The 27,047-nt window shown below is 55.9% G+C and overlaps 8 protein-coding genes and 1 pseudogene across 9 annotated transcripts; 4 read left to right on the top strand and 5 right to left on the bottom strand.

The window, feature by feature from the left end:
• Positions 1-439: 439 nt before the first annotated feature.
• GCG54_00011616 (MFS transporter fsa7) lies at positions 440-2,075 on the top strand (the record flags this gene model as incomplete). Its single annotated transcript, XM_045411517.1, has 3 exons — positions 440-648; positions 732-1,761; positions 1,821-2,075. The coding sequence occupies 3 exons, from the start codon at positions 440-442 to the stop codon at positions 2,073-2,075; spliced, it is 1,494 nt and encodes a 497-aa protein (XP_045268575.1).
• A 186-nt stretch (positions 2,076-2,261) lies between these two features.
• Positions 2,262-2,702, bottom strand: GCG54_00011615 (uncharacterized protein; the record flags this gene model as incomplete). The annotated part of the gene is made up of 1 exon (XM_045411516.1): positions 2,262-2,702. One exon carries the CDS (start codon positions 2,700-2,702, stop codon positions 2,262-2,264), a length of 441 nt encoding a protein of 146 aa, XP_045268574.1.
• Positions 2,703-3,768: 1,066 nt separating this feature from the next.
• GCG54_00011614 (uncharacterized protein) lies at positions 3,769-4,994 on the top strand (the record flags this gene model as incomplete). The annotated part of the gene is made up of 2 exons (XM_045411515.1): positions 3,769-3,992; positions 4,049-4,994. The coding sequence occupies 2 exons, from the start codon at positions 3,769-3,771 to the stop codon at positions 4,992-4,994; spliced, it is 1,170 nt and encodes a 389-aa protein (XP_045268573.1).
• An 89-nt stretch (positions 4,995-5,083) lies between these two features.
• On the bottom strand, positions 5,084-7,598 carry GCG54_00011613 (annotated as a pseudogene). The gene is given in 3 exon segments: positions 5,084-5,215; positions 5,232-6,898; positions 6,931-7,598. Coding segments are annotated over 3 exon segments (2,467 nt in total).
• A 1,285-nt stretch (positions 7,599-8,883) lies between these two features.
• On the top strand, positions 8,884-9,666 carry GCG54_00011612 (Ureidoglycolate lyase; the record flags this gene model as incomplete). Its single annotated transcript, XM_045411514.1, has 1 exon — positions 8,884-9,666. The coding sequence occupies one exon, from the start codon at positions 8,884-8,886 to the stop codon at positions 9,664-9,666; it is 783 nt and encodes a 260-aa protein (XP_045268572.1).
• Positions 9,667-10,318: 652 nt separating this feature from the next.
• GCG54_00011611 (uncharacterized protein) lies at positions 10,319-14,752 on the bottom strand (the record flags this gene model as incomplete). The annotated part of the gene is made up of 1 exon (XM_045411513.1): positions 10,319-14,752. The coding sequence occupies one exon, from the start codon at positions 14,750-14,752 to the stop codon at positions 10,319-10,321; it is 4,434 nt and encodes a 1,477-aa protein (XP_045268571.1).
• A 51-nt stretch (positions 14,753-14,803) lies between these two features.
• GCG54_00011610 (uncharacterized protein) lies at positions 14,804-18,622 on the bottom strand (the record flags this gene model as incomplete). The annotated part of the gene is made up of 2 exons (XM_045411512.1): positions 14,804-16,832; positions 16,890-18,622. The coding sequence occupies 2 exons, from the start codon at positions 18,620-18,622 to the stop codon at positions 14,804-14,806; spliced, it is 3,762 nt and encodes a 1,253-aa protein (XP_045268570.1).
• A 2,737-nt stretch (positions 18,623-21,359) lies between these two features.
• Positions 21,360-22,508, top strand: GCG54_00011609 (uncharacterized protein; the record flags this gene model as incomplete). The annotated part of the gene is made up of 3 exons (XM_045411511.1): positions 21,360-21,479; positions 21,534-21,777; positions 21,892-22,508. The coding sequence occupies 3 exons, from the start codon at positions 21,360-21,362 to the stop codon at positions 22,506-22,508; spliced, it is 981 nt and encodes a 326-aa protein (XP_045268569.1).
• A 533-nt stretch (positions 22,509-23,041) lies between these two features.
• GCG54_00011608 (60S ribosomal protein L44) lies at positions 23,042-23,854 on the bottom strand (the record flags this gene model as incomplete). Its single annotated transcript, XM_045411510.1, has 4 exons — positions 23,042-23,081; positions 23,141-23,325; positions 23,412-23,503; positions 23,851-23,854. 4 exons carry the CDS (start codon positions 23,852-23,854, stop codon positions 23,042-23,044), a joined length of 321 nt encoding a protein of 106 aa, XP_045268568.1.
• Between the last annotated feature and the right edge of the window lie 3,193 nt (positions 23,855-27,047).

The raw sequence follows: 27,047 nt of genomic DNA, 5'->3' as shown, positions 1-27,047 counted from the left end.
GCCTGCTTCCCGTTTGACCCCTTGTTGGTATCGAGAGCTCAGCTAACCAAGGATGCTTCGCCAGGAGGGTACTCCAGAGCCAACGGAACCCCGATTAGGAAGGTGGGCTTCGTCACCGACTGGTGGGGTATCGGGAGTGAGCCACTAGTGCACCGTGGTACCGGCTACGGCCCCACTCTCCGCTCGCCGTGCGTCCGTACTACAGCAAGGATCAATCCACAGAGATAAGTTGTTGGTTCAGATTTCTCTATCTATTTTTCAATTCACATTCTTCATGTCACCATCGACTTAGAGGGTCATCTCACGATCATTGGGGCGAGGGCATCGTTCAGCCAAGACTTGAGCAGTCTGAGCGCGACAGCATCAGACTTTACGGCTCCCGCACAACTCGGGATTCAATCGATTCGTACGCATGCGACCGTAGAAAACCAAACCTACAATGTCCCGGAACGCACCCGAAGCCGCCGAAGGCCTCGCCGTTGAGAACGGCCCGGACCCAGAAAAGAACGGCGTGAAAGGAGGAGAACCACCACGCGATCCAAACATTGTCGACTTTGACGGCCCAAATGACCCAGAACACCCCCTCAACTGGTCAACAACCCGGAAGACGATCACCATCGTCATCGTGTCCCTGACCGCCCTCCTCTCGTAATGTTGAGTCTCAATCTAAGCCCAGTCGTCATACACCATAGTTCCCAAAAAGCTGATTTGCATTTCACGTCCTCTCCCAGACCCATCGGCTCAACAATCAGCGCCGCCGCGGCAGCCGACATCATGCACCACTTCAACACCACAAACGCCACCCTCGGCGCGCTCATGACCACAATTTACCTCCTCGGCTACGCCTTCGGGCCCCTGCTCATCGCGCCGCTCTCCGAGCTCCACGGCCGCGCCCCCGTCTTCCGCGCCTGCGCCGCCCTCTTCGCGCTCTTCAACGCCGCCTGCGCGCTCGCACCCAGCCTCGGCGCGCTGATAGCCTTCCGCCTGCTGGCCGGCATCGCGGGGTCCTGCGCCGGCACGCTGGGCGCGAGCGCCATCGCGGACATGGTGCCGCGCGAGCGCCGCGGGCGGGTCATGTCGGCGTACATCATGGGCCCGACGCTGGGGCCGACGATTGGGCCGATTATTGGGGGGAACCTGACGGCGGCGGCGGGGTGGCGGTGGGATTTCTGGGTGATGGCGATCGCGGCGGGGGTGATGGCTGTGTGTGTGTTGTTGTTCTTGCACGAGTCGTATCCGTATGCGATACTGAAGAGGAAGACGGCAAGGTTGCGGAAGAGTACCGGGAATGAGGACCTGAGGTCGGCGTTGGACACGAGCAAGACGCCCGGGCAGCTGTTCAAGTTTGCGATTTTGCGCCCGCCGAAGATGCTTGTCGCGCCCATTATTTTCTTGATGTCGGCGTACGCTGCGACTGTGTTTAGTTACGCCTACCTGTGCTTCACGACATTCCCGCGCATTTTCAAGGACCAATACGGCTTCGGCAGCGGCGCGTCGGGGCTGACTAGCATCGGGATCGGAGTCGGTTTCATCCTGGGTCTTCTCTTCGTCGGGGCCGTCTCCGATCCCTGGTCCGCCTATCTCACCAAGAAGAACGACGGCGTGGCCAAGCCCGAGTTTCGACTGCCCACATTGGTCATCGGCGCCGTCTTCGTCCCCATCGGACTGTTCTGGTACGGATGGTCAGCCGAGTTCAAGGCGCATTGGATCGTGCCCATCATGGGAACCGCTCTGCTTGGCATCGGCATCGTGACTGCATATGTGAGTTTCTCTCATGCCATCGCCTTTGGCAGCAAGACTGATCAACGTTCCTTCTGCAGACAACCACCGCTACATATCTCATCGACGCATACACGGTCTACTCCGCCTCAGTCATGGCCGCGAGCGCCATCCTCCGCTGTCTCTTCGGAGCGCTGCTGCCTCTGGCTGGCAGCGCCATGTTCGACGCACTGGGGGTAGGCTGGGGCAACTCGGTTCTCGGGTTCATATCGCTTGCCTTTCTTCCGTTGCCCTTCATACTCTTCTTCTACGGCGAAAGAATCCGCGAGTCGAAGCTTTTTAAGATGCAGTTTTAGCATGTTTGGGTGGCAGTGCTCTATTTAATATGTATGAACTGACTTTCTCCAAATGTGACGACCCCAAACAAACTTTCGACCTAACCTTCACTGATCCCCGCCGAGAACCGCATTCTTAACCCCATCTAACAACTTGATGTCTGTATCCAGTCCCGTCCTTTTCGAGCCTCATCTCGTACCACATCTTCACGACATCACGGCACTCCTGCGCTTGGTGGAGGTGGAGGTAGGCAGGGTGGCGGTGAGGGAGTCGGTGTTCAGAGAGCTGGTATCGAGAGAGTCGGTGTTCAGGGAGTCAGTGTTGAGGGCGCCGGTATCGAGGGCGCTAGTATCGAGAGCGCTGGTGTCGAAGGCACTGGTATCGACAACCCGCCTCTGAACAGGGAGTTTAGGTTCGGAGACGTCCCCGACACCACTCTCGTCACCATTATCCACCGACGTCCACTCCGCAGCGTCAGGAATCGCAGCGTCGTCGTCCTGGGCGGGGACCGCGAGGGCCGGGGCCTCGAGCCCTTCCGCTGTGGGGATGGATGCGTCGTCGGCCAAAGCGGGGCCGTCGGCCGGGACGGGGACGGGGATTGCGAGGGCCGCATAGGCTAGGGCGGCGATGAGGAGCGCTCTGACCATGGTTGCAACTTCTGAGATGGCAAAGTAGTAGTGATATTGGAAGGGATTTATGGATTGAAAGAGCGTTGTGAAGAGAATTGGAGAAACGCGTGGGTCAGGTTTCTCTGTTCGCCGGAGACGGATTTCCATGGGGCAGGCTTGGCTTAAGTGCTCCCTGTCCAACCTCCTTGAGGGCGAGAATTGGGAAAGAGGTTCCATGTCCTGATCATTATGCTTTTTTGGGACTTTACAAGCCCGTTGAACTCATGTCATCTCCTGAGTGGAAATAGCCTTGGCGATGCAACTTTTTTGATGAGACTGTTTGGCAGAGGCGCATTTTCCGGGCTGATCATGACGTCTGGATGCTCGGTATTTGTATATGTGACGCTTTCTTTCCATCGGAATCTAAGTCAGATTCACTTAGCGCTCTGAGACCATCTTACAAGGCCGCCTTGCAAGAACATCGTCTAACATCTCCAGAGTAATCACCGTTGCAACGGCCGACGAGGTACTGCTGCGGCACCACCACGACTGAAACATGGCGTTCAACGGCAATACCTTCAACCTCGAATTAGCCAACACAGGTTTCGTGGTTTACGAAGAGACCTTGAAACTTGTGGACATTCATTTCCTAACGACCAGATGAGGGGTCGTGGCAAGTCTGCAACACGTCTGCCATCAATCTCTCCATGATGTCCCCAAATCCGCCCTGAAACGTTATATCGAGAGATGGACAATGTTCAAGATCACCTCAAAAGCCCATTCTCCGAACTTGGAGGCTTACAGAACCCGTTTGAGCTTTTGTGTCAGCCACTCATTCCAGCCGATAAGCCAGCTTTCCATCCTTCAGGATAAGCACCTTAACCCAGTTCGACAGTCTGACACGCGTTAGCTTACGCTGCGGCGCAGCACACCAGGCGCCTAGCGTCTGCGAACCACGCCAGATAAATGTGCGATCGTCAATGTTGAACCACTCAACGTCAACATCTCCCCAGAAACCAATCCAAGCTCCTCAAGAAGAAAAGAGAAGCTTCCCTCCCCAGCCCGGAACTCAATCGCAGCATCCAATTTCAACACCACGACAGGCATGGCTTCACAAACCCCACCAGAAAACGGTCTCCATCCCCCTCGTGAATTCCCCGATCCCGCAGAATACTTCGACGACCCGCGATTCAACCGCAAATTCATCCTCCCCCCGACTCCAGACCTCCCAGAGAACTTTCAAGTAACATACGCCGACTTTGGCCACGAAGACCCTTCAGACACATCCTCCACAAACGTCCTCCTCATCTGCGGGCCCCTCCTCGGCAGGTAAGACATCCCATTCACCCCAATCTCATCCCATACCATCTCACTCACATGCACAGCCGTTATCTCCACATCGCCAAAGACACCCTCGCCAAACGCCACAAAGTCCGCATCCTCGACATCGACCGCCCAGGCTTCGGCGGCACCACCCCGGTGCCCCCCAACCTGCGCATCCGCGCCTGGCTGGCCATCGTGCCCGCGCTCCTCGCCCACCTCTCCATCCGCCACGTCGCCCTGGCCGCGCACTCCGGCGGCACCCTCTACGCCCTCAACACCCTGCTGCACCACCGCCACCTGCTCTCCCCCGCCCGGCCGTATGTGGCGCTGTGCGCGCCGTGGGTGCACCCGTCGCACTCGGGCGCCGCGCTGATGAGCCTCACGAGCAGCCTGCCGCAGGGCCTCGTGGGCTCGTTCGACAAGGTCGCCGGCTTCATGATGCGCAGCCTCGTCCCTTCGACGGTCGGCTTCAGCAACGCCGTGAGCGGCATGTTAAGCGGGATCGTGCCGAGTCTTGCGGAGGAGTATACCGCGCCCGGGGTGAGTGATGTACGCCTCGCGGAGTTTGAGGAGAAGATCTGGTGGAAGCTGGTTAAGCGGGTGTATGCGGAGAGCGTGCAGGGGTTAGGGCAGGATGCGGTGCTGCTGCTGAAGAGGGATGGGAATGAGAGTTTCTGGGGCGAATGGGGGGATTACGATACGCTGGTACCGCTGTTGGCGCAGCAGGAGAGGGAGCTGGGAGAGGGTGGCGGGTTGGAGGTTGAGGTGTTCTTCGCGGCGTCGGATGCGATGATTGGGACGGGCGACGGGCCCATATGGTTTGAGCAGTGTTGGAGGGAGGAGCAGAGGGGGGAGAAGATCAAGTTCTCGAGCTCTGTGGTCCCGGAGGCGGATCATGATTCGATTGTGAGTTTGAGGTTTGATGTGTTTGAGCGGATTATTAGGAGCGTTGGAGGTGTAGTTACGAAGGCGGCGTCTCCTGTTTCTGCAGAGCAGACTGCGGTTTGATGAAGCCAACATTACTGCGAATGTAAGTTCGGCGTGCTTTCTTTGAATTCTTGAAATTTGCTCCTCTTTTGGGGCTTCCGAAACAGCCCCTATTCGGTTCCCTTCAACACAAACATATCCCCCGTCCACCCGTAATTTCGATCCAGCCGCCGCCCGATTCGCCTGGCCACTACGAACGGGATCTTGCTGTACGGGTGCGGCTCGTGGAACTGGATCCGGCTCTGGATGCGGACGGACGGACCCGTACAGCTTCTCGGCGGCGAAGATGCCCGTCCCGGTCATGGCGTGGAGGAAGTCCTTCCACGAGACCTGGCCCGGGTGGGAGGTGACGTTGGGGTCGAAGAAGAGCGTACGGAAGACCTTGAAGGAGCGGGCGTCGACGCGGATTGGGGACGAGGCCGGTTCGTTGCGAGTCTCTGCGTCGGCGGTGGGGGTGGATGTTTCTGCTGGCTCTTGTGATATGACGCCCTTTGTTTTCTTCTTCGCCTTCGGGGGCCGAGACAGATCCTGTGTCGCCTCTCCTGATTTCTCAACGTAGAGTGTTGATAGCGGCTGGTAAATCATGTCCGTCTGAACGTCCGTCGACTTGGGCTTCTTCTCCCCGGTGGCCGGCTCGTCAACCCACTCCGGGGTGCGCTGCAGGCTGCGGTTGTGCTCCAGGACATGTCTCACGGCATCCATCCACAAGCCCCCGGCCTTTTCAAGTATGAGGCGGTCGACGGCGGCCCAGACCGCGTCGAGGTTCATCTCCGCTTCGATCAGCGTGGCTGTAACCGCCTTCGTCCGCCGTTTCTCCGACGGGTAGGCAAATCTACTATTCGAGGGCTCAGCCAGCCTCGCGGCGGGTAGTACATTACTCTCCTTCAGGACCGCCATGACCTTGGCCCGCCCCGCAGTCTGCACCGCAAACTCCTTTTTCAGGCCATCCTCCCTGTCCACCATCTTGGACACGTAGCTTCGTGCCCAGGGCTGGTGGAGATCGAGCTGGGAGATGCACTGCGAGATGATGGAGACGCTTCCGATGACGCTGGCAATGTAGGGGCTGACCAGCTCTTTCGCCTGCGGCTCGGCGTGCAGCAAGCGTCCAGGATCAGGGGCATGCTCGCGAAGAAGAGATTCTGGCTGTCTTCCCAGAGTGTGCGGAGGAGCCACGTCAGCTTCGTCTCGATCTTGTTCATCTTCACCCCGCCCTTCATCTTGATACCGATGAACGAGGCGTTCACGGGCGGGTCGCGCGCGAAGAAGCGGCGCATCGGCGGGGAGGCGACAACGCTTTGCTTAAGCTGCCCAAGCGGGCCCTTGGCTGCTTCGTTGAGGAAGAAACGGAATTTGAGGAGGCAGTTCATGACCTCGTCGGGCAGGTCTTTGGACGAGTGTATCGACCCGGCGTGAGCGGCGAGCACCCTCCTCAGCTCTGACGCGAGGTCGTGGAGTTGCGTGTAACTTCGAGCTCCTCGTAGGCCCTGGCCACAGTCTCCGCGACCACCCAAGCCCAGAAGGCGTCCTTCTTAAGGCGGCTGAGTGTGGGGTGCGCATTTCCGTTGAAGTCTTTAATCATCTCCTGCCGATGCTCCTTGATCTCGGCGAGCTGCTCTGTAAAGTACCCCGGGTCTTCGCGCAGCGACCAGATGTGGTCTCTCGCGGCCGCCACCTTGGTGCCGAGGAGAGACTGAATCCGGTTGAGGTCGAGACGCGCGGGCAGTCGGAAGGGAGCTTCTGCCGCCATCGCTGCCAACGAGTCGAACTCGTCCGTCTCCTGCTCGTTCTTGAACTCGGGCTCCGGTTGGACGGGGAAGACGTCCGTGGTCAGGGTGTCGGAGGGGATGTCGTGGAGGATGAGCTCGCAGCACTTGACCAGGAAACTCAGCGTCCTCTCCTGCGCTTCGAGGACGAGAAGGCCTCGCCTGGCATGAATTGTCTTCGGCTGTGCATTCACTCAAAGGCGTCGGGATGCTCCTCCAATGCCACCAAGTTGCCATACTCACGGGCGTCGCGGGCACCGTGAAGAATCATGACGTAACAATTGAGGAACACGGGGACAATCCTCTTGGTGACGCAGCCTAAGTGCATCGCGTCGTAGTCGGCGCCCGCGAAGTGGGAGGGATGGTGCCGGCCCCGCGCGTTGAGCAGCAGCAGCAGTGTCTTCGGCTTCAGCAGGTCCTCCTGGTTGATGTACGGCCACACGAAGTACTCTCTATCCTGGGTGCTTCCCTGGCGCTGAGCAGACAACGACGACTCCTGCTTGCGCCACGCGTCAAAGTCGGGACGGTGCACGGCGGCCATCCCCGGGCCCCAGGCTCTCGTGAGGGTGTCGAGCCGCTGGTGTCTCTTCTTCCGCGACCAGCGGTGGTGGATCGCGGGCTCGTGGCGTGCGATGATGGCCCTCAGGCGGTCGTAGCTTCCCAGTAAAGAGGACGATAGTGACTCTGCCTCCTTGCGGACCTCGGCCGGGGATTTGTGCGGAATGTCCATGCCTAGGAGTTTGGACATGGTGGCGGGGTCGCTGAAGTCCATCTTGTCGAAGTCAAGATCGGGAAGGTTATATTGCGCGAGTTCATCATCGGACGCGAAAGGGTTGAATTGGTGATCTGGACGAAGTTCCATTTTAGCGTAACTCTTGACGCTCAGCGAGGGAGTTCAATAGGAGGGAGTCCTTCGCGGATGAGCTAAGCGAAATGGATCTCATGTGAGGTTATTCTAGGGGCAGGAGGGCTTCTGGAGCCGTTGTTGCGGCAGGTGTTAGGGCAGGTGTGAGGGCAGGAGGGCAGGAGGGCAGAAGGGCAGAAGGGCTACCTACGCTCCGGTGATTGTGCTGAGGGAAAGTCAGCCTCGAAGTTCTGGTACCTTGGTGATAAGAGCGCTTGAAACTTAGTGGTTGAGCCGTCTCGTGATGCAACGCAGCTTCACAACATGATCGTGAAGTTGAGAAATAAAGCGCTGATCTCCGTTTGACCCGCCGAGATGCCTCAGTTGAAAACGCCTCACACAACTCCATTGAAGTTCGCACTGTGGCGCAGGCCTCTCCGTTTGATGGCACATGAAGTAAGTATCCGTCCGATTCGTCATGCAATTGAAGCCGATGAGGATACTTTTGATGATTTGTACGGATGCGTACATGAGAAGCTGGTGATTGGCATGTCTTCACTGAACATCGGAAGCTGACATATGAGATGACGCCTCATATCTTCAGCACGAAGCCAGGCAGATATCGTTCGTCCCGAAGATGCCTCGCATTCCCAATGGCTTCTAGAATGGCTCTTCCAAAACTCTACCTCGCCAGATACCGACCCCCACAACTGGTTGAGGGGTAGTGAGGAGATTGAGTTCGCGAGCATGAGGGAAGACTTTGGGAGAAGCCTCGGTCCGCTGGTCAACTGCTTTTCAGGCCCTGAAGCTCTGTCCTTTGAGTTTCATGCTCTGGTGAAGAATGGTAGAGACGACATGACATTGCTACCTAGCAAACAGATGGAGACCTTCAGCCTTGAGCTGCTCATTTAGGAGAAGTGAACCCAAAAGAAACCGTTCGTCCCTGAACCGTTGACATTGAAGATGCCCGTTGGTTGGGGACTCCGAGACAAAGCGTTCCAGCACCCCAAAAGACACCCAGGATGACATCTGTTAGCAACCCCACCACAACCCCGGCCCGTCCTTATCTCGCCCCATTACCAAAACCCCACATCGTCGGCACGCACGCACAGACCAACGGCCGCCGGGCAGCTCCACCACCCAAAGCTCCCCCAAACTGAAGAAGCTCCGGCAGCGGCCAAGCTCTCTCTCAACTCACACCAACCAACCAGCCAAGCTTCATTCAACCTCGTCTCACACCTCCCTCACTCCTCTTCAACACCACCAAACATCTCACCATCAACATCACAAAACGCCGCCCAAAATGCCAACAAAACTCACAACATCCCTCTCCCTCCACATCCCCGCCTCCCCCCTCACGCCCTCCTCCTTCGCCCCCTTCGGCGACGTAATCGCCAACCCGCACCCGGACATCCGCCCCTCCGCCTCCCTCTCCTCCACCCTCTCCCACAACGCCGTCTCCGCGAACCAACACACCGCAATCAAGTACCAAAACGTCTCCGCCCCAGCCGACCTCTACGCCCAAGCCCCCTCCGCCGCCTCCAAACCCATCGTGTCCATCTTCTCCTGCGCCGCCCGCCAGCTCCAGCAACCCCCGTCCCCCTCCGGCAACCCGCCCATCTCCACCCTGCTGCCCTACACCTACGCCGGGCCCTCCCGCGCCGGCCTCTTCCGCGTCGACATCCTCGAGCGCCACCCCTTCACGACCCAGACCTTTGTGCCATTGGCGGCGTCCGCGGGCGTCCCGCACGCGGCCTACCTCGTCATCGTCGCGCCCACCCTCCCCTCGACGGCAGGGGAGGAGTCGCTGCCGGCGCCGAAGACGGGGGGCAAGGGCCCCGGACTGCCCGACCTCGCGAACCTGAAGGCGTTCGTCGCGACGCCGGGACAGGCGGTGACGTACGGCGCCGGGACGTGGCACGCGCCGATGGTGGCTTTGGGGCCGCCCGGCACGGCGATCGATTTCGTGGTCACGCAGTTCGCGAGCGGGGTGGGCGTTGAAGATTGTCAGGAGGTCGTGATCGAGGCGCAGGGCGAGGGGGTTGTGGTGCAGGTGCCCGAGAGGATGCCTGTTGCCAAGTTGTGAGCGCGGTGATGCGAGGATGAGGTGTTGAGAGATTAGGGAAAAGAGGCGGAAAATTACTACGCTGCTTTCTTGCTTTTGCGTATTAGATCTTCAGGCTTGGTCATGTTTGGAAATCTTTGGTCAGGCAGGCGTCGGGCATGTCTCGGGAAACGGCGTCGTATAGATAAATCACCAAATTGAGACAAATTGAAAGTTCAACATACCATCTACGGTGTGGTGTGATATTCAGGGGATTGGCAGTAGGTAGGCGCTCTACCATGGCGTCGTCGTCTCGGTCACTGGAGTCAAAGTCAAGGTCAAGTCAATAACACCAAGCAGAAAACATCATGATGGGGACATGACATTGGTGATCAATGATCTTCGATGTTTTCTGTGCTAGCAATCCGTAATGACCGTTCCTTTTCGCAAATCCATGACGTGAAACTCTACAATCCAGGCCTCTCTAATCTTTGGCCATTTCCAGTTACTCAAACAGAATTCAACCCCATCCAATCGGGCTCATCCGCACCCCAAATCTCGATACCTCCAACCTCGACCGTAAACAAGTCCAATCTGTGCCCTGCGCGAACAGCTTCCACACAGCCATGCGCGTGCGGCATCTTCAGCAAATCCTCGGCAACCACATTCCTCCAAACTCTGTCCAACGCAACCTTTACTCCATCTCGAACTCTTCAAACTCAACAGAGCTGAGAAGCTTCTCGGTCTGAACCTCGTTGACAAAAGGACGGAACATGATGGGGTAGTGCGGGCTGACAGGCGCAGGTTCTGCGAGAGGGAGATCAATACGGCCAGGGATTTCGCCCCAGTCGGTCAGCTTTCCCTTCAAACGCCTGTTCATGGCGTCGAACTCGAGAGTGCCCAGAGATACAAAGTGGTATATAATAACGCCCCTGATTTGTCCCTGGCGAACAGCCCTTCCCTTGGCCTGTCTCATGTACATGTCGTAGTTGACCGTGTCGGTGCTGAGGGCACCGGCAAACATGACGTGGTTCGCTTCTACCAGGTTGGTGCCAGCGCTCTCGGCAGACATGAGACTTTGGATGAGAACAGCGGTGCCTTTGTGGTTTTTGAACGCTTCAATCTGTTCAGGATCGTTCTTGGCTCCAGTTGTGAGGTAAACTGCAAGACCCTGCGACGTCAAGTATTCCCGAAGTTGAATCTTGATGCCATTGTAAGCTGCAAAGATAAGAACCTTCTCATTGTAGGGCGCGATCTCTTTGCGAATCACGTTGTACACTGACTCAACCTTGCTACTGGGCTCGGCGGCAAGATCATGGTTCAGATTGTACTCAGTATCGTGAATGAGCATCGACCACGGAATGAAGGTGCCTCGAGACATAGCCGTGCAGCCTCCCTGAGAAGGGCACTTCTCGCTTGTCAAACTGTTGAATTCTGGAAAACAAGTGCTGCAGAGCGTATGACCGCATGCGACTGATAAGAAACCTTCATTCAGATCGGTGATTTGGTTGCAGCATTTGTTGCATTCGACAGCGAAGCCTCCGTAGGCCTCAAGATTGCGATGCATGATCAGGCAAGCCTTCATGGCGAACAGACTTCTTCTCCATGCATCAGCTGTGACCATAATGCCGGACTCGATACTCTGGATGACGAGCATGAAGCAGTCGAGGGTCTGGTCAACATTAGATGATCGTACAGTGTGTTTCGTGTTGATTTTTGGCCTCTTCGGCGAAAGCTTGACGCCGAACTCGAATCCCTTGCCCTCATTCTTGCCCTCCCTGTCCTCCTTGGCCTTCTTGGTCTCTTTGGCCGCTTTGGTCTCTTTGGTCTCTTTTGTGTCGTCGATGTCCTTGGCCTTGAAAAAGTTCTCGACCTTCTTGTCCATGTCCTCGTTGATGTCTGTCTTCTTGAGACCAACGGCGATAGCAATTCTTTTGCGTTTTCTCGGGTCACTCTGGAGTGCCCCCAACTGCCGGACAAAGTCCTTCTTGTCAATCGCATCGTCTGGAGAAATATGAGGGAGATGGTGCATCAATCCGCTAATTTCTTCGTCCAGTATGTCGTCAACATCTTCCATCTTCCACCAATCTGTCTGATCATACCGGCCTGGGCCACCCTTCTCTCTCGCCCAGTTCTCAGCGTCCCACAACAAACGACCCCGGGGCACGACGTAGCGGTAACTGGCGCCGTTGATATGCTTCTTGTGAATGACAGTCTCCCTGACGTTGCGCATGCAGTTCAGGTCCCCAAAGGCTCCTCCATCAGCTGCGCGAAAGTTGGCGATGAGCTTCTGCATGTGCTCCATGTAAGCAGCCTCCCTCTTCCTGCGAGTGTCGTCCCGAGGCGAGTCGTCCTGCTTGATGATGTTTGCTAGGAACATCATCAAATCAATTAAGGAGGCGAGAGTCTCCTTGCATTGGTTGAAGTAGGCCATGCCCCGCATGTTCGAACCCGTGGTAATCGTATTTGCGGTCACGGATTGGTTGCCAGGAATCCATTTGAACGCGTTGTATGAGGCTGACACCGATGCCAAAATGTTCAAGGCGTCGATGGTGCTTGCATACGCAGACTCCTTAGAGCCTGTGACCTTCTGACCCGCTCGGCTTCCCTTCTCATTGCTGAGGGTGTTTTCGATCAAGTGTGCAAAGTAGCCGGTGACGCCCTGTTCATGCCACATGGCGTCGCGGAGAGCTTGCTGGACCAAGTTGTAGATGATGGTCTCTTGAGGGTTCAGGGTAGACAGAACGATACGTTCAATGACGGGAATGTCGGAAACGTCTGTCTCGTTCTTCCGGAAGAAATGCTCGACGAACCGTTGTCCCTGCCGATGGCGTTCCAGCGCGAACTGGGCCGATGCACAATCGCGGAATGCGAGAAATTCTTCGCCCTGTGTCAACTCAGCTACCTCAGGTCCATTGGTAACATAGGGAAAGTATCCAGGTGTGGGAGCAATCCGAGCGACATGAGCGTTGATCAGCGAGCCGATCTTGCAGAGCTGACCGAGACTGCCAGTCGGCGGGGTACCAGAAAGGATCCATTTCGACGATGCGATAACGTTCTGAAAAAACAGCGAAGCGCCAAAGTTCTCGTATGAGAACTCGTCGTAGACGACTCTGCGAAAGGTGCACATCTGCAGTAACCGTACTCTTTTGAACAGATCAAGCTTTGGAACTTCATTCTGAGAAGTTGTCTCGGCAGCTGCAGCAGCTTGCTGTTCCTTGGTTGGCTCCTTGGATCCCTTCGATGTTGTTGTAAGCTGAGCTTTGCGGGAGCTTGGGCCGACATTGTTCAAAGCTGCCTCTTCGGCAATACTCTTAGATGCGAGCCGGAGATTGTCGAGGCGGCGGCGCAGCTCTCCCTCGCTCGTATTTTCTGGGTTTTGAAAGTCGAAGCCGACATTGCTCAAGGTCTCCAGCGCTGCGCAGTACCATTCCTGCTTGGAACGATCGGTCCCTTTAGCAAGCTTGGGAAGCCCGGTCGCTGCAGCCAGAGCCGTCATGGCCTTGTCATTGGTCGGGCCAACTGTGCTGACAATAATAACGTCTGCCTTGATCAACTTCTCCCGCTCAATATCAGTGGCCTTCCGAACGACATGGATTGTTCTCTTGGAGCCGAGGAACCTTCTGGCCTCGGACGCCCACTGAGTAATGATGTGATGAGGGACCATGACCAGAGTTGCCTTCAGGTGCAACAAGCGGTTACCATTCACCAACCGACAGCGCTCGTTTATCGATTCGATGGTGTCTTGCGGCTCTCCGAGCTTGTAATCAATCAGAGCCAAGGTGATGATGGTCTTGCCATAGCCGATGTCGTGTGCCAGAACACCTCCTCGCGTGCAGTTCTGGACCTGAGCTACTCCGTACATCCGCAGATTCACGGATGGCAAAAGGGTCTCCTCAATCTCTATCTCTGTAAATCCGTCCTTTCCGCTCTCTCGTTCCAGCATCCAGTTGACGGCAGCGAGCTGGTCATCTCTCAGCCTCAAATTCTTTGGAAACGACGGGGGCTGGATCTTGTTGGCGTTATTGATGCTCGATGTCGGTTGCAAACTCTGGCTGAACGGGACCAAGTTCTTCAGGCTCGGGTCTCGGAACGCGAACTGCACTTGAAATGAACCAGTACCGTACGCTGATCTGCAAGCCGCCGACATTGCAGTGGCGTCTCTTGTAATGTAACTCAGAGCGCGGTGAACCAGCGACATTGGGTTGAAGAAGATGCGCACATTGAGAAGCAGCCACGAAGACGGGTTGCAGTAGCTTTGTTGCAGCCACGCCTCGATGTTGAAAGGAGGCTTCCTGGTATTCTCATTTCGGGTGATCACGGCAGCGGCCTGTTGATCTTCGTATCTGTCTATCGTGCCATCGTCATTGATAACGGTGTGAATATGCGATTTGCCGACGGGACAGGTGGAGCACTCCTCATCGGGACGTAAGGAAAGCCGAATTCCATCAACTGCCAGCCGTTGATCTTCCTCGGGGGTGACTTTGTTCAGAGCATAGGCAACAAGCTCGAGAGCCTCCTTGGACCGGTGGTCGGCGACAGGCACCCAAGGCTCCTCTCCTCCAACCATAGCTCCATTCCAAATCACCGGGAGAGACGGCGTGGGAAAGTGCATGTCTTTGACATTGAGGCGGAGTTGAATGGCGGGCTGGGAGACTCCGCAAGAGTCAGGCTCGAACGTCTGCTGGGAAAAGTCGTTCAATTCCACGTTGTCGTGGGGACTCTTCTCGGTTACATTGATCCGAACACCTAGGTGCAAGGGAATCCAAGCCCCAGGAAGGTGGGCTTGAATGTGTCGAGCACTATCGAAGCTGCTGTCGCCACAGGGATGGCTGTACGCTTTGTCGAAGGCCATGACAATGCTTCTGTGCTGATCAGGCTCCAGCTTGCGAATATTGTCGGTGATGACCCATAAGTCTTTATCGGTAGCCTTGCCGGGCTCGACGTGCTTGATATGGTAGATGCGCTTCGAAGTTTGATCGTCTCGGACGTAAAGCAATCCTTCCGGGGTTGCGCAACGGTCTGTGAATTTGAAGTCGCCATTGACTTCGTGACGGAGATAGCCGAAAAGCTCGGTGCTGTTGTCGACAGATACGAGTGTTTGTCGAAAGCCAGGAACATCAGCCATGATGGGCTCCTGGAGAAGCTGAACATCGATCTTCCTCTGTGCGAACAACTTCTAGTCGCTCGGGGTAGGGATGAAAGAATCCTCCATGTTGTGGTAGAAAACGGTTGCGCTCATGATCGGCTTGCCGATGTCGTAGCTGAGTTCGCGAAGCAGGCGTCTCGGGTCTTGGGCGGTCGAATCTTCAGCAAAGTAAGCCTCTCTCAGGAACACGTTCCAGACGACCTTGTCGTGGTACACTGTGATGGCAATACGAGATTTGCGAGATTCGTAGGTGATGTCAATGTCCTCCCGAAACTTCAGATCCGTCAGGTAGTACGACACATTGTCAACGCAGGTGTCGATCGCCATGCTCAAGGCGTCAGTATGGTCGCGAAAGCCCTTCTCAGTGAGATCTTTGGAGAAGTCCTCGTTGTCGACTAGATCACAGTTGAGATCAATCTTGCCGGGGAAGGAGGCAACGGCTTCTCGATAAGCACCCTCTCTGTCATTGGCGAGGTTGTCGATAGGGATGGGGTCCTCGCAGAAGTGATGGTCCGGATTACCAGCACAGGAAGTGCAGCGAATTTCGCCACAAAACTCGCATTGGTGATAGGTTCCAGCTCGCTGGTGCTTGCGGTAGGCGTCGCAGAGGCAGGCGCGTCGACCTGTCTGCCACAGGTATCGCAGCTTCCAAACCTTCAGGGAAGACTCCCATCCGTTCATGGCAGCGATCACCCAATCTGGCTCGTCCATTTCTGAGTCGTCCGAGGGTGAGCCGGTTTGCGCGTTGGGGTCGGTTGGTGTACGAGGAAGAGTTTGGTTGAGGACGTTGAGGTCAAGAGCGTTGCAGGAAGTCGCAGACGAGGAGGGACCCACTTGGCCACTAGGGGCAGGTGCACCAGCAAGATCCATTGGCAGCAGCTTGCTTGCATCTCCGAGTCCATGAACAAAGCCCGTTGTCGTAGTCATGTTCACCTCTGAGATGAGAGCGAGGAGCAGAGCAGCACCCGCCACAGTCGTTGTCATGGCGTTTCCACCAAGGTCCTTGAGCTGCTTGTCCGTCTCATCAGAGACCTTGATTCTGTCGATGGGAATTCCCTGTAGAATCAGGAATTCCGTTCCAAGCAAACATCGTCCGAGTCGAGAAAGAAAGAAGTCCGCGCTCGGAATGAGACAAGGGACATTTCCCAGAGACTTGTGCTGTCTGTCGACGTTCTGACCCAGGTCAATGATGATGAATTTGCTGCCGTAGTCCAGGCCCATCTTCTCCGAACGAAGAAGTGAGATGTCGATGAGTTCCTTCATGCGAAAGGTCAGCTTGCGAGAGATGTACACCTTCCAGCTGTCTTCTCGGGGGAGGGAGTTGCCGCGGTTGTCCAGACGTGTGTATGGGTTGCTGTTTCCCAAGCCTTCAGACCGACGCGCTGCGACGTGTTCCATCTTGCACATGGATGCGTCTCCGACGTTCTCAGCCTTGCCGTTCAAGCCGCGCTCCAGAATGAAGCGTCCTTGGAGGACGTTGGGGTCGGACGGCGGGAGCAGAAACCCTTCCAGCTTTGGGAACTTCTGGAACCAGTTGGGCTTTCGCATCATCTTCACCCACTCGTCGACAATTATCTTGCCCTTCATGCCGTAGCGACGCGCGTCAACGGCGATCAAGTATCCGCGGTTGCGTGTCTGGGGGACGAGAAAGTTCTTGGAATCAACCACCACATGTGAAGCATGGTAGCCGATTCTGGGAAACCAGAAATTGACGAACTCGCGCCAAGGGGCACTCTGCACGTTCTCCATCAGCACCACCTTGGGTCTTTTCTTGTTGATCCAACTCAGGATCGAGAGGAACGTCTTGGCCGATTCTGACTCTTTGTAGAGGTCGTTCCGAAGTCCCGCGAATAACTGCAGAAAATCGTGGTCCTCCTCGATCGCGACACCTTTATTCGCGCACTTCTCCATGGCATCCTTCACCGCCTTTCTCATTTCGGACTTGTCTTCCTTCTCCTGCTTCTTCGGATTCAAGCTTGAGAAATCGACGCAGGAACTTCCAAAGAAGAGCATATCAACGTGTGGCGGAATCTTTTCCATGGAACCGGAAGCCGTCATTCTGTGAAGCTGTCAGCAAATCTTGTCGAATTCCTGTGCCAAAATGGTCTGGACTTACGCATATTGGGCATCGGGGTGGCCGACATCCAAAACGTTGCGGTAGATGTGACCAGTGGGGCGAGCGTTGCGGTCGATGAAGGCCTGCTTGAAAGGCTCAATCTCGACACTGAATACATGCTGGTACCGAAGGGTTCCGCCGAGTCCAAGGGCCGTCAGCCCATCCATGAACTCTTGGAGTGCCATGATAGGGGCGTCGGTGCCAGAGCACATGGTGCCAATGGTGAAAGCGACTCCACGCTTCTTCAGCACTTCGGAGAGACCGAGCTTGAGGGACTTGTCGAGAATCAGGGGGAACGCGTCTCTTGGGCGCTCAACCGAACGCTCGTCTTTGACCTCCTCAGGATGTTGAAGCTCCAGGGTGGTGCTCGGTGGAACGGGGAGGTCGACGGGGCCATCACGCCGAACCTTCGTCATGATGTCGTGAAGAAAGAAGCCATCCGCACCGTCGAATTGGCTGAAATCAGCATTCGGTCCCAGGATCAGGTACAAGGCCAACGTGTTTTGCAAGCTTTGAAGCACGGGGTCATCAACGAGGTTTTGTATGTCGATGAAGACAGTCTCTGGTACGTCCCGAAGGATGTCATCAAAAAAGTCATCCTCAGACTGGTTCGCATCCTCCTGAAAGGACATGTGCGCAACGGGCGCTTGGTCGGCTGGCTTGGGGTCTTGAGCAGCCGCCTGATGGTCCTGAGCAGCTGTCTGACGGTCTTGATCCACTGGCTGGGGTTCTTGAGCTGGCTGAGGGTCTTGACCATCAGTGATGGCAGCACAAGACTGCTCCGTCTGGTCACCAAAATTCTGGTGGGCACCCATCGGATCAGCATTCTGGTTGTAGTCGACATCTTGAGCTATTTGGTCATAGTCAAGAAGCTTGGCCAAAAGATCGTCAGGGAGGTTTTTCTCAGTATCAGGGAGGTCACCCCAAAGATCAGCAGCGAAGCTCTTTGGAATGTCCGGGAGTGGCATCTCTTCATTGACATCAGGCATGGGCTGCTGAAGATTCCACGAGGCGTTGTTGAAGTCGAGGTTGCCTTGGGGAACAATGCCATGATCTTGGAGAGGAGCTGGATACTGCCCGTCGATGTTGAGTGAGTTCGGGCCATTGGTGGCATGCGCTTGCTGGTTCTGGGATGCAGCAGGATAGCCGCCGGTGGTCGAGTTGGCTGGCATTTGATCAACGGAACCATGACCTGGAGGCTGCTGAAGAACGCCAGTGATTCCATCGTTCGGCAGGACATACGGCGATGCTGCGATGGGGTGCTGATACTGAGGAGAGCAGTTGAAACCAGGGTTGTTGTCATCCGAAGGAGCGGGAGCGTGAGGGTTCAAGAAAGAATCAAGATTCGGTGAGAGGGCAGCGAAGCCATAAGGATCCTGCTGATTGAAAGGGGGCTGGGGGGCGAAGCCATATTCAGCGGAGCCGCCGTTGTCAGGAGGCATGTAATCCGGGTAGGTATGGTATTGATCGTGCTGCTGGGACGCATTGGGATTGAAGCTGTCATGGTTCCCAATAGGAATCTGCTGGCCACGGGGGAACTGATTGCGTTGACCGCTGTGGGAAGCAACATAGCCGTTCTGAGCAGAAATGAATTTCTCGGCGTTGCCAGCCTGCTGATCGTTCTGGCCGACATCGCCACCGAAGTAGTCGCCAGGATTCATGTCCGTCTCGCCGTCAGGTCCGCGTCCATTCTGACCAAACGCGTGGCCAGGAGGCATGCCGTCTTGGGACATCTTGATGATGATCCCTGTTGGCGCTTGGAGAGATGGGTTCGAAGATGGGTAGCAAGGAGCTGAGAAAATGGGCAACGGGTGTATGGAAGGGGGTTCTTTTCGAGGGGGGCAGAACGCTCCAGGGGGTTGGAAACGGCAAATTCGATGCTTCTGATGATGGGAACAGCAAAATCCGTCCAAGATCCGCCAGGAAGCTGGAGACCTTTGATGGTTTTGATGATCTAGCAACAGTGAAGGATGAAGGAAGGGTTTGTGAAAGGGTTATGGTGATGGGAGAAAGAGGTGGAAACGGTACGAAGGTGGGAGAGGGAAGAGAAGGAGAATTTTTGTTTTGTCTGATTTATTTTTAACCAAATCGACCTGTGGGCAGCCTCCTGTAGCCAAGGGACCCGCGTGTCTGTATCCTGAGGTGCATTCACCCTCATCGAGAGGCCTTCAAAGCGGAGAAGAGTTACCGCATGTGGTTAATCATCGGGGCTTGAGCAGGTTCCGGACTCTTGGGTTGAGGGAGAACAGTTATCGTGAAGGGCGGGAGCAGAGCGGAGCAGTTTGTTCTCATAACTGAGGAAGGTCCCTCACCCTCCTTGCTCTCGCCTTGGAAGTCTTGGAAGCGCTGCTGCTCGAGAGGCTTCTGTGAAGAGGTTCAAGACCAGCCTCATAGAGAGGAGGGAATAGCATAAGTCAGAGCGAAGCTCCTGCAAGTGATGGTCACCCCAATTGCGGGATGTTCTTTGATTACAGTCCTGCCCCTAACTTGACAGAAAAGATGATTCGTCACTTGATTCTAGCTCAACTTGTTGAGAACTCTTTACTGTGGTTATTTTGCCCCTGGAAACGAGAAATACAAATGGCAGGCTGGGCTCAGAAGTAAGCACACCTACCTATTGAAATGCTTCTGCTGGGAAAATGAGCTCAGAGGTGGTGGGTGCCAGAAAATCAAACACTACATCTCTGGTCTAAGAGGGATGAATTGGGCTTGTGAATCAAGGCTGGGGTCCGCAGGTTGTCTCGATAGGGAATCTGCACATTGCATTATGCTGGCTTGCTGCGTGGGAGCCTGAAAGCAGGCTTTATGCAAGATGTCTAAGCTGCATCTAGGTACCAGCTTTGTGTTGGCTTTTGGTTTTGGCATTCATAATCTGAGAAAAGGAGAAGAAAAAACACTATAGATACATTGTTTGAGCTCGATTAGACAGATCATTGAGATCATCTACATGAGGTCCGCAGTCGGGAGCGTGTTCTTGAATACCCTGCGGCGACACTAGTACAGCCGGCAAGGAACATTTTCAAGACTTGTAAACGAGGGGAGACCCGGGCTTCAAGTGGCCGAGAGTAACCTGAACTTCGTCGTACGATATCATCATTGGCTTGCGTTGTACTTCGCGTCAAAAGAGCGCGGCCTGTTGAGCTACTTCTCCAGTCTTCTCGACAGAGACAAGAAATAATGCCTCTCACAAAAGCGGCCTGACATAAGCACCAGAAGCGCAAACGCAAGGCGACATCATGGAGTTATGAAGGGGGGCTGAAAAGAATTATCTCTTTCCCACAAGCGCGGGTGGCCGGCTCTGATCATCCTCCAGAATTTGATCAACGGGTGAGAGATCCAGGACCTTGGATGATGGCGGGATGAACCTGGCCTTCCACAAAGTACCCAGTACATGGCGGCAGACACTCGGTTTGCCGGCTCAAGATCGCAGAGCAGTTCATCGCTCGAAAGCCAACGGGCGGCAGATCGTCCACTCGGGCCAAGCTGCCATCAAACCGACGATCGAACGGCACCAAAAAAGACGGCACCGGCACCGAACTTCTAGAACCAAATGCCGACGCAGCCAACAGGAAAAAGCCAATCCAGCCTCACGAACACGCAAAAAGATGAGATCAGACTTGTACGCGTACCCGCATCAAGAACACGGACACGAACCACGAACCTAACCGCTCTCCCCCGCAAACCAAGCTTTTCTAGAACGAAACACCAGAAAACCCAAAGAACGAGCGCTTCGTGCACATACCATTTGACGTCGTGGACAATTTTCTTTTCTCTGGTCTTCCTTCGTAGTATCTCGCCCGGACCAACAGGGACGCGTGTCCCTCTCTCATCTCGTCTTGGTGCCCTCTGGTCCAAGCATATCAGTTGACGTCGTCAGACCTCCGAGCCCTTCATTCGCAACCGCAAGAGGAACTGGCCTGTGTCCAGATGATCGAGAAAAATAAGCACACCCATCCATTTCCAGTGAGGCGGCACGCCCACACCAGCCCACATCAAAAGCCGCGGAACTGGGAGAGTTGAAGTCAAAACAAGAGCGGTTCGTCTCTAGGGTAGGAGACCCGATTGGATGGGCCTGGGGGTCTGAGGTCTGCGAATCAGGTGACACCAGCCGATCCATGTTGGCTATTCGTGGCGACCGCAATCTGTGATAGAGATGGCTTTCTTAGTCAGCAGTAGAGCCTACTTCACAAGTTGCTTCTCCAGGCCCACTTGGTGTCGTTGATTGGCCTGTAGCCCCTTTGGTGAAGGATCGCGGGGTCCTTGGACACCGACGTCCTGCACGACGGACGCCCTTCGATTGTAGATGAGATTCTTCATGAGATTGAGAATACGAGATTTTCTGCGCTAATCAATTTGGAGACGTTGCGGGTCGTTCCTAGTCACAGCTGGTGTGGTGTCTGAACGCTTCTTTCGTCGAACTCCTCCCCGAACTCAGTGACAATCCACCAAACTCACTCACGAATATTCAAGATGGGCTCACAGCTGGTCTCAACCGACGCGAAGAACAAGCTGGAGGACTTGTCCGGCATCACTATCCAGCCTGGCGAGAACCCTTACCAGGCACTCATCAAGACCTGCAACAATGACCCTGTAAGGCCCCTTCCGCACGATATTGTATATGTATTCTAATGAGTAAACCCGTAGGCCGAGATCCAAGCCCTCTACCACGCTCACAGGACCAGACGAAATGAGCAGCAGAAGGAGAAGTTCCTCACAGCCGACTTCACGGAGCTCATCATCGACCCCTTCCTCCTGAGGCTGGAGAACCCTCAGATGGAGCCCGGCTTCAAAGACCCCAGAAACTGCTTCGTCTTCTGGGCCCGCCCGCCCGATCACATCGTCAGGCTGGCAGCTCACCTCCAGGCCTTGCTCAAGAAAGTTGCCCCGAGTACGTGACATCACCCCCACCACCACCACCACCGCGCCAAAAGGAACCACCCGCGAGACTCCCCAAAAGGCATCAGACGAAAAAGCGCAACGCAAAGCTAACCGCCCCATCCAGGCATCTGGCTCATGCCCCAGCACAGAATGCACCTCACAACCCTCGAAGTAACCCACTCAAAAACGCCCGAGGAAATCGCCCGCCTCACCGACACCATGCGCTCCGCCATCCCCTACATCACAGACTACACCTACACCCACCGCGCGCGCCTCGTCAAGCCCCAGATCTCGCACGACCTCTCCGCCTTCGCCGTCTCCTTCCTCCCGGCCGCCGGCGAGCCCCCCGCCGGCGGCCCGTCGTCCCCGGCGCCCACCGCGCTGCAGACGCCCGTCGTCGGCGGCGACGAGTACAGCTACCACCACCTCCGCCGCGACGTCTTCGACCTCGCGCAGTCGACGGGGGTTCAGATTGAGAGCCGGTACCAGGTGCCCAGCGCCCACATCACGCTGGGGCGCTTCCTCGGCGGAGCGGACCACGCGACGCCCGCGGCGAGGCGGAGGTGGGTTGAGGCGATTGAGGAGATCAACGGATGGCTCGAGAGCGAGGTTTGGGACAGTAGCGAAGAAGGGGGGTGGTGTGGTGAGTGGGTTGTCGGGCAGGAGAGGGGGCTGGACGCGAGGAACGGGCCGTTGTGGTATGGTGGTGGACGAACCGTCAGGCTTGGAGAGGGATTCTGAGCAGGCAGAGTAAACAGACATCATACAGATACAGCATCTAGACGTAGAGACGACGATCACGAAAGAACAGTCCTTCATCATAGACTCATGTATTTCATTGACCGGGCTGAGCCTTCATAGAACGCATCTAATCCTCCAGAGACCACATCGAGAAAGCTGTGCACCGACGGAACAATAGCAGCCATCCCACATCGGGCACCAGAGTACCTGAACCCTCAGGACACCACCGTCCGCCGAGATTCCCACGACTTCCCCTCGTTATCTTGTCACACTGTTAAACGTGTCGCGTAGTGGCCTCCAGGCGCGCATACAACAGACGGAACATCGGACGGGGAAACGCAGAGAAGGGAGACTGGGTATTGAACTTTTGATCTCTTTTTTCCGTTTCGCAAGCAAGGGCTTTTATTTGTTCCCTATGTAGTGTTCCGCAATTGAGAACGGGTAACCCTCTTCGCCATTGTTCCAGCCTGATGATGATCCGTATGCCGTGAAAGGAGCCATAAAAGTCGGTCGACCGAAAACAATCAATGCGTTTAGAACACCAAAGCAGCACCCTTCGTCTTCTTGTCACCACTGCAGACGTTGTTAGCTTCCTCGGTGGCTGTCTGGGGAGAACGGGAAAATAATCGTACCCGAGCTCGAAGTGCTTGCAGCGCTTCAGGGCGAGCTGAAGCTTGGTCTTGCACTTGACGCACTCCAAACGCAGAACGACCTTCTTGGTGGTCTTGGCCTTCTTGTGGAAGACAGGCTTGGTCTGACCTCCGTAACCGGACTGCTTTCGGTCGTAACGTCTCTTTCCCTGCGCGAACAGCGAGGCCTGTGGTGCAGAGGAAGGAATCAGCATCTCGTCCGTGGCATCGTCATCGAGGTCGCGTCATCTCCGCGCTGGTGCAGTAGACATACCTTTCCGGCCTTGTACTGGGTGACCTTGTGCTGGGTGTGCTTGCGGCACTCCTTGCCCTTGCAGTAGGTCATACGCGTCTTGGGAATGTTCACTGCATTTCAGACCCCGTGTCAGCCAACTCGTCCCTTCAAGATGATCCTCGCACAAAAGCTCCTCATGGTCTGCAGTCGGAATCGATTTTCCCTTCGAGTCTCCCCCCCGTCGTGCGCCGTCGCGATGGTGGTTGCGTGTCGCCGTGTTCGTTGGTGATTCGAATCGTCAAGCCCCCTCGTGCCCTCGTCGAGTGCGCGTCGTCGAAAATTGTCGGTGGCCACGGCGGTGCGGCGGCGCGGTGTCGAAAATATTCGGGCATCACGGAAGCATTCCCCCTCGTTTGCAAAATCGAATCCCGACTGCTAGAATGACCACGCTGGAGAAAGACATCATGCTAGTACTCACCCATCTTGGCGGCTGTTTGTCGATTGTCGCTTGCCGGAGTGTCGTGACGATGAATTTGCTGGCGGGGAAAAATGAAAATCGTCGTTTTCCTGAAAGTGCTCGCTTGTGTGCTGCGGCTAGGGCAGGACGGCGCTAGTCTGGTTCGGGGGAGCAGGGTGTGGCTGAGGCGAGTTTTCAGCCTCGTCTGCAGCCACCCGGGCTGTGTCAGGTGACTTAGGTTCTGGCTGCTTAGGTAATGACAGCTCGGCATATTCAGTGCTGGCAGCATGGACGCTTCCAGGGTGTGCAGCGCTTCAGCTTCACCGACGGAATCCCCCAATCAGCAGTAGTCAATTAGCTGCAGGCCAGTGCCCGCCGCCCTTTGCTCTTCTCACCACTGTCCGCCGCCGCCGTCAGACGTTCAGCTGAAGGGCCAAGCTCAAGAATGTCCAGCACAGCTCTTTCCCCAGCCTCCCCAGAATACAAAGGCCGATGACTAAGGTAATGCAGCGCCGGCTCGCGCTTCCACTTCTCCATCGTGCCGCTTGTCACGTTCTCTCTGGCTCTTGACTCTCGACTCTCGCCGCCTCGCGTCTTCATTTCAACCTTCCGGGCCGTGTACCGTGTACCGCGTAAATCAAACCGTAATCCGCCGACCGTCTGGACCGTCCGTCTAAACAACGAAACACAAGCCGTTCAGATCTAGGGCGAGCGTAATGATCTTGGGTCGACAGTCGCGCGTCAGAATAGTGTTTCCGCGATAGACACGCAATCACTTGTTTCGTTGTCGCCCTTTCTGGAAAGTCTCAACTCACTTTTGCGACTCGGACGAGTCATGGCCGGGGGAGAGGATGGCAGACCAGCAGACCAGACCTCCAGCTTCCGCCTCTCTCACCGTTCTTCGTCTCTGCCCTTGGCCTTGCCTCCCATCCCCATCCTCCCCAGCACGCACTCTGAGCAGAGAGATCCCATCCATCTCCCCGTCCCTCCTCCCCCCGGACCCCAAACTTTTTCGTCCTCCCGCTCTCAACTCCCGCCCGAGGCTGTCTACCAATTTCAGCTGACAGACGATGTCATCGCACGATACCCCCGCTGTCAACTCGCCCGGCTGTCGGCACTGACGTCAGTACCCAGCTAAGCGCTTGCTATCCAGCTTTGACCTTGCAAAGCCATTCAACTCGACGCCCAAAAGAATTCAGTTTCGGGGAAACTTAATCACTTTATTGGTGACGCGATCTTGTTTATATCGGCTCACGCGGGCGCCAAAACCGTCCGCTAGCATGACGCAGGTTGAATGCATCCATTTCCTTAACTTCGGAAATACCATCGTGCTATACTATACTATACTCTGGAGGCCTGGAGTCTGGAGTTGACCCCCAAGGCTGATGCCGTCGTGGACTCCCCTGGCTCGTGGGTAAAAGGTTACCCGATGGAGGTCGTCCATCTCACGACGAACGCCTCGCTCAGCAGGGGCTCGGTCGACGGAGATAGATGCCACAGCGCCATCCATCGACGATGGCGTGCTCTAATCTCGACTAGCTCCGCCGGCGTTCCATTCGGTGTCCCGTCACTTAGCCGTCATGATGGTGCTAGGCTAAGCCGGAACACTTCAAATCGTCGTTGACGGCCAGGTGACACGCCGAAGTGACGGGCCTTCGGGGCGTACGCCTCTGGCCCTTGACATCTTGGGGCCAAATCGCCGGGGCTGAACCGCCAGCTTTCGCGAGGCGACGGCGGCCTCATGCCTTTACCTGGGGCGAATTGATTATGAATGGTGGCTCGGATCATTTTGAACTATCAGCCCCGGCACCACCACCTGGGCGTGCCATCTACCGTCAATGCTTCCGTTCCTTCGTCAAGGGCGCGCACGCAAAGGCCCTCTCGATACGGACGGGTAATACGTTTGCAGATTCAAAGGGTCCAGCGAACGGAAAGCCAAGATGGCACAGCATACCAGCCGGCTTGCCTACGGGATGAAACCTCTTCGAAGTACGGGTAATTGAGATTCACCTTGACAAAAAAAGAAGCTTTGGTGCAAAAAAGGGCGGCGAGCAAGAGAGATCAGATTGAACTTGGCGCGGCCCAGCAAACAAGTCACGCAGACCAGCAGCCACCATCTTCTCGCTCAGGTCCAAAGTAACCGGACGAAATAAGAAGCACGATTGAAGCAGACACCCGACTGGAAGTACGCCCGTCCTGCTTGAGCCCAAAGCTAAAGTGCCGGAAGGGCGTCTTTAACTGGGTGACAGAGTGTTCGGCTCACCGTCAGATGGCCTTCCGGTGGCGGGCCATTACGACGACGTGCCAAAATAAACACACGAAAAAGATGGGATTTTTTGATTCGGGCATAGAGAGAGGGTGAGAAAGTGGTGGCTCGACACGAGACGGGGACGCAACCATTCATCGCAAAACGGACCATGAACTTCCCCATTCGTCGCGATTGTCGAACTGCGGCGTGCCAACCACCAAACCCGAGCCGCAACAGGAACGGCCTCCAAAACAGTCCAGTCATACCACACGCGTGGCGCAGACGCAGACAGGACGGACGGGCAAGCTGCGAAAGGTCCCAGGTCCCAGACAGTGGTGGGCTCTAGGTTGGCTCTAGTGCGAGTGTCGCGAGCCCAGAGTCCAGGTACACCCGACATTAGCGTGTTGTCTGTCCTGTCTGTCCAGAATCAATCCGCGAAGTGCAGAGTCTAACATAGTGCGCCTACTATGTGCGCGGGAGACGAGAGTCTCTCAGTTAGTGCCACGGCAAAGTATGCAGTAGTAGTAGGTAGAGAGTACAGTAGCACCCAAGAGTCTTGAGGGTCGCTTCATCAAAGGATGAGGCCAGCAGACGGAATGGAACGAACCAGGGCTGCAGCGATGAACCACGGCCGTCCCTGCGCCGGTTCTTCCCCCCCTCCAACTCCCAGCAAGTCCCAGAGCCCAGGGCCAACCTCTCTCTTTTTCTCTTTGGTGTCTCCAGTCTTTTTCCGTCTCCTTCTGTCCTAAGGCCCTTGACAAATCGCACCAGTCTCGCAACGTGGGTTGAGCTTGGCATGAAACGTCGCCCAGCGCCGCAACGTCGACGGTTTCAGATGCACCAACTCCCGTGCGCTTAAACCACGTTCCTTGCATGTCGACACCTTAATCGCCGCCCCGATTCACGTACCACACGTCCCAGTTGCTAAAGAAAGCAACCGGTTACAACCACCTCCCCTGAATGCTACCCT

The sequence above is a fragment of the Colletotrichum gloeosporioides genome (genome assembly GCF_011800055.1).
Source record: "Colletotrichum gloeosporioides strain Lc1 chromosome Unknown consensus_17, whole genome shotgun sequence".
NCBI classification, from domain to species: Eukaryota; Fungi; Ascomycota; class Sordariomycetes; order Glomerellales; family Glomerellaceae; genus Colletotrichum; species Colletotrichum gloeosporioides.
The sequence above is the reverse complement of the archived record's forward strand: the minus strand, read 5'-3'. Positions and strand labels throughout refer to the sequence as shown.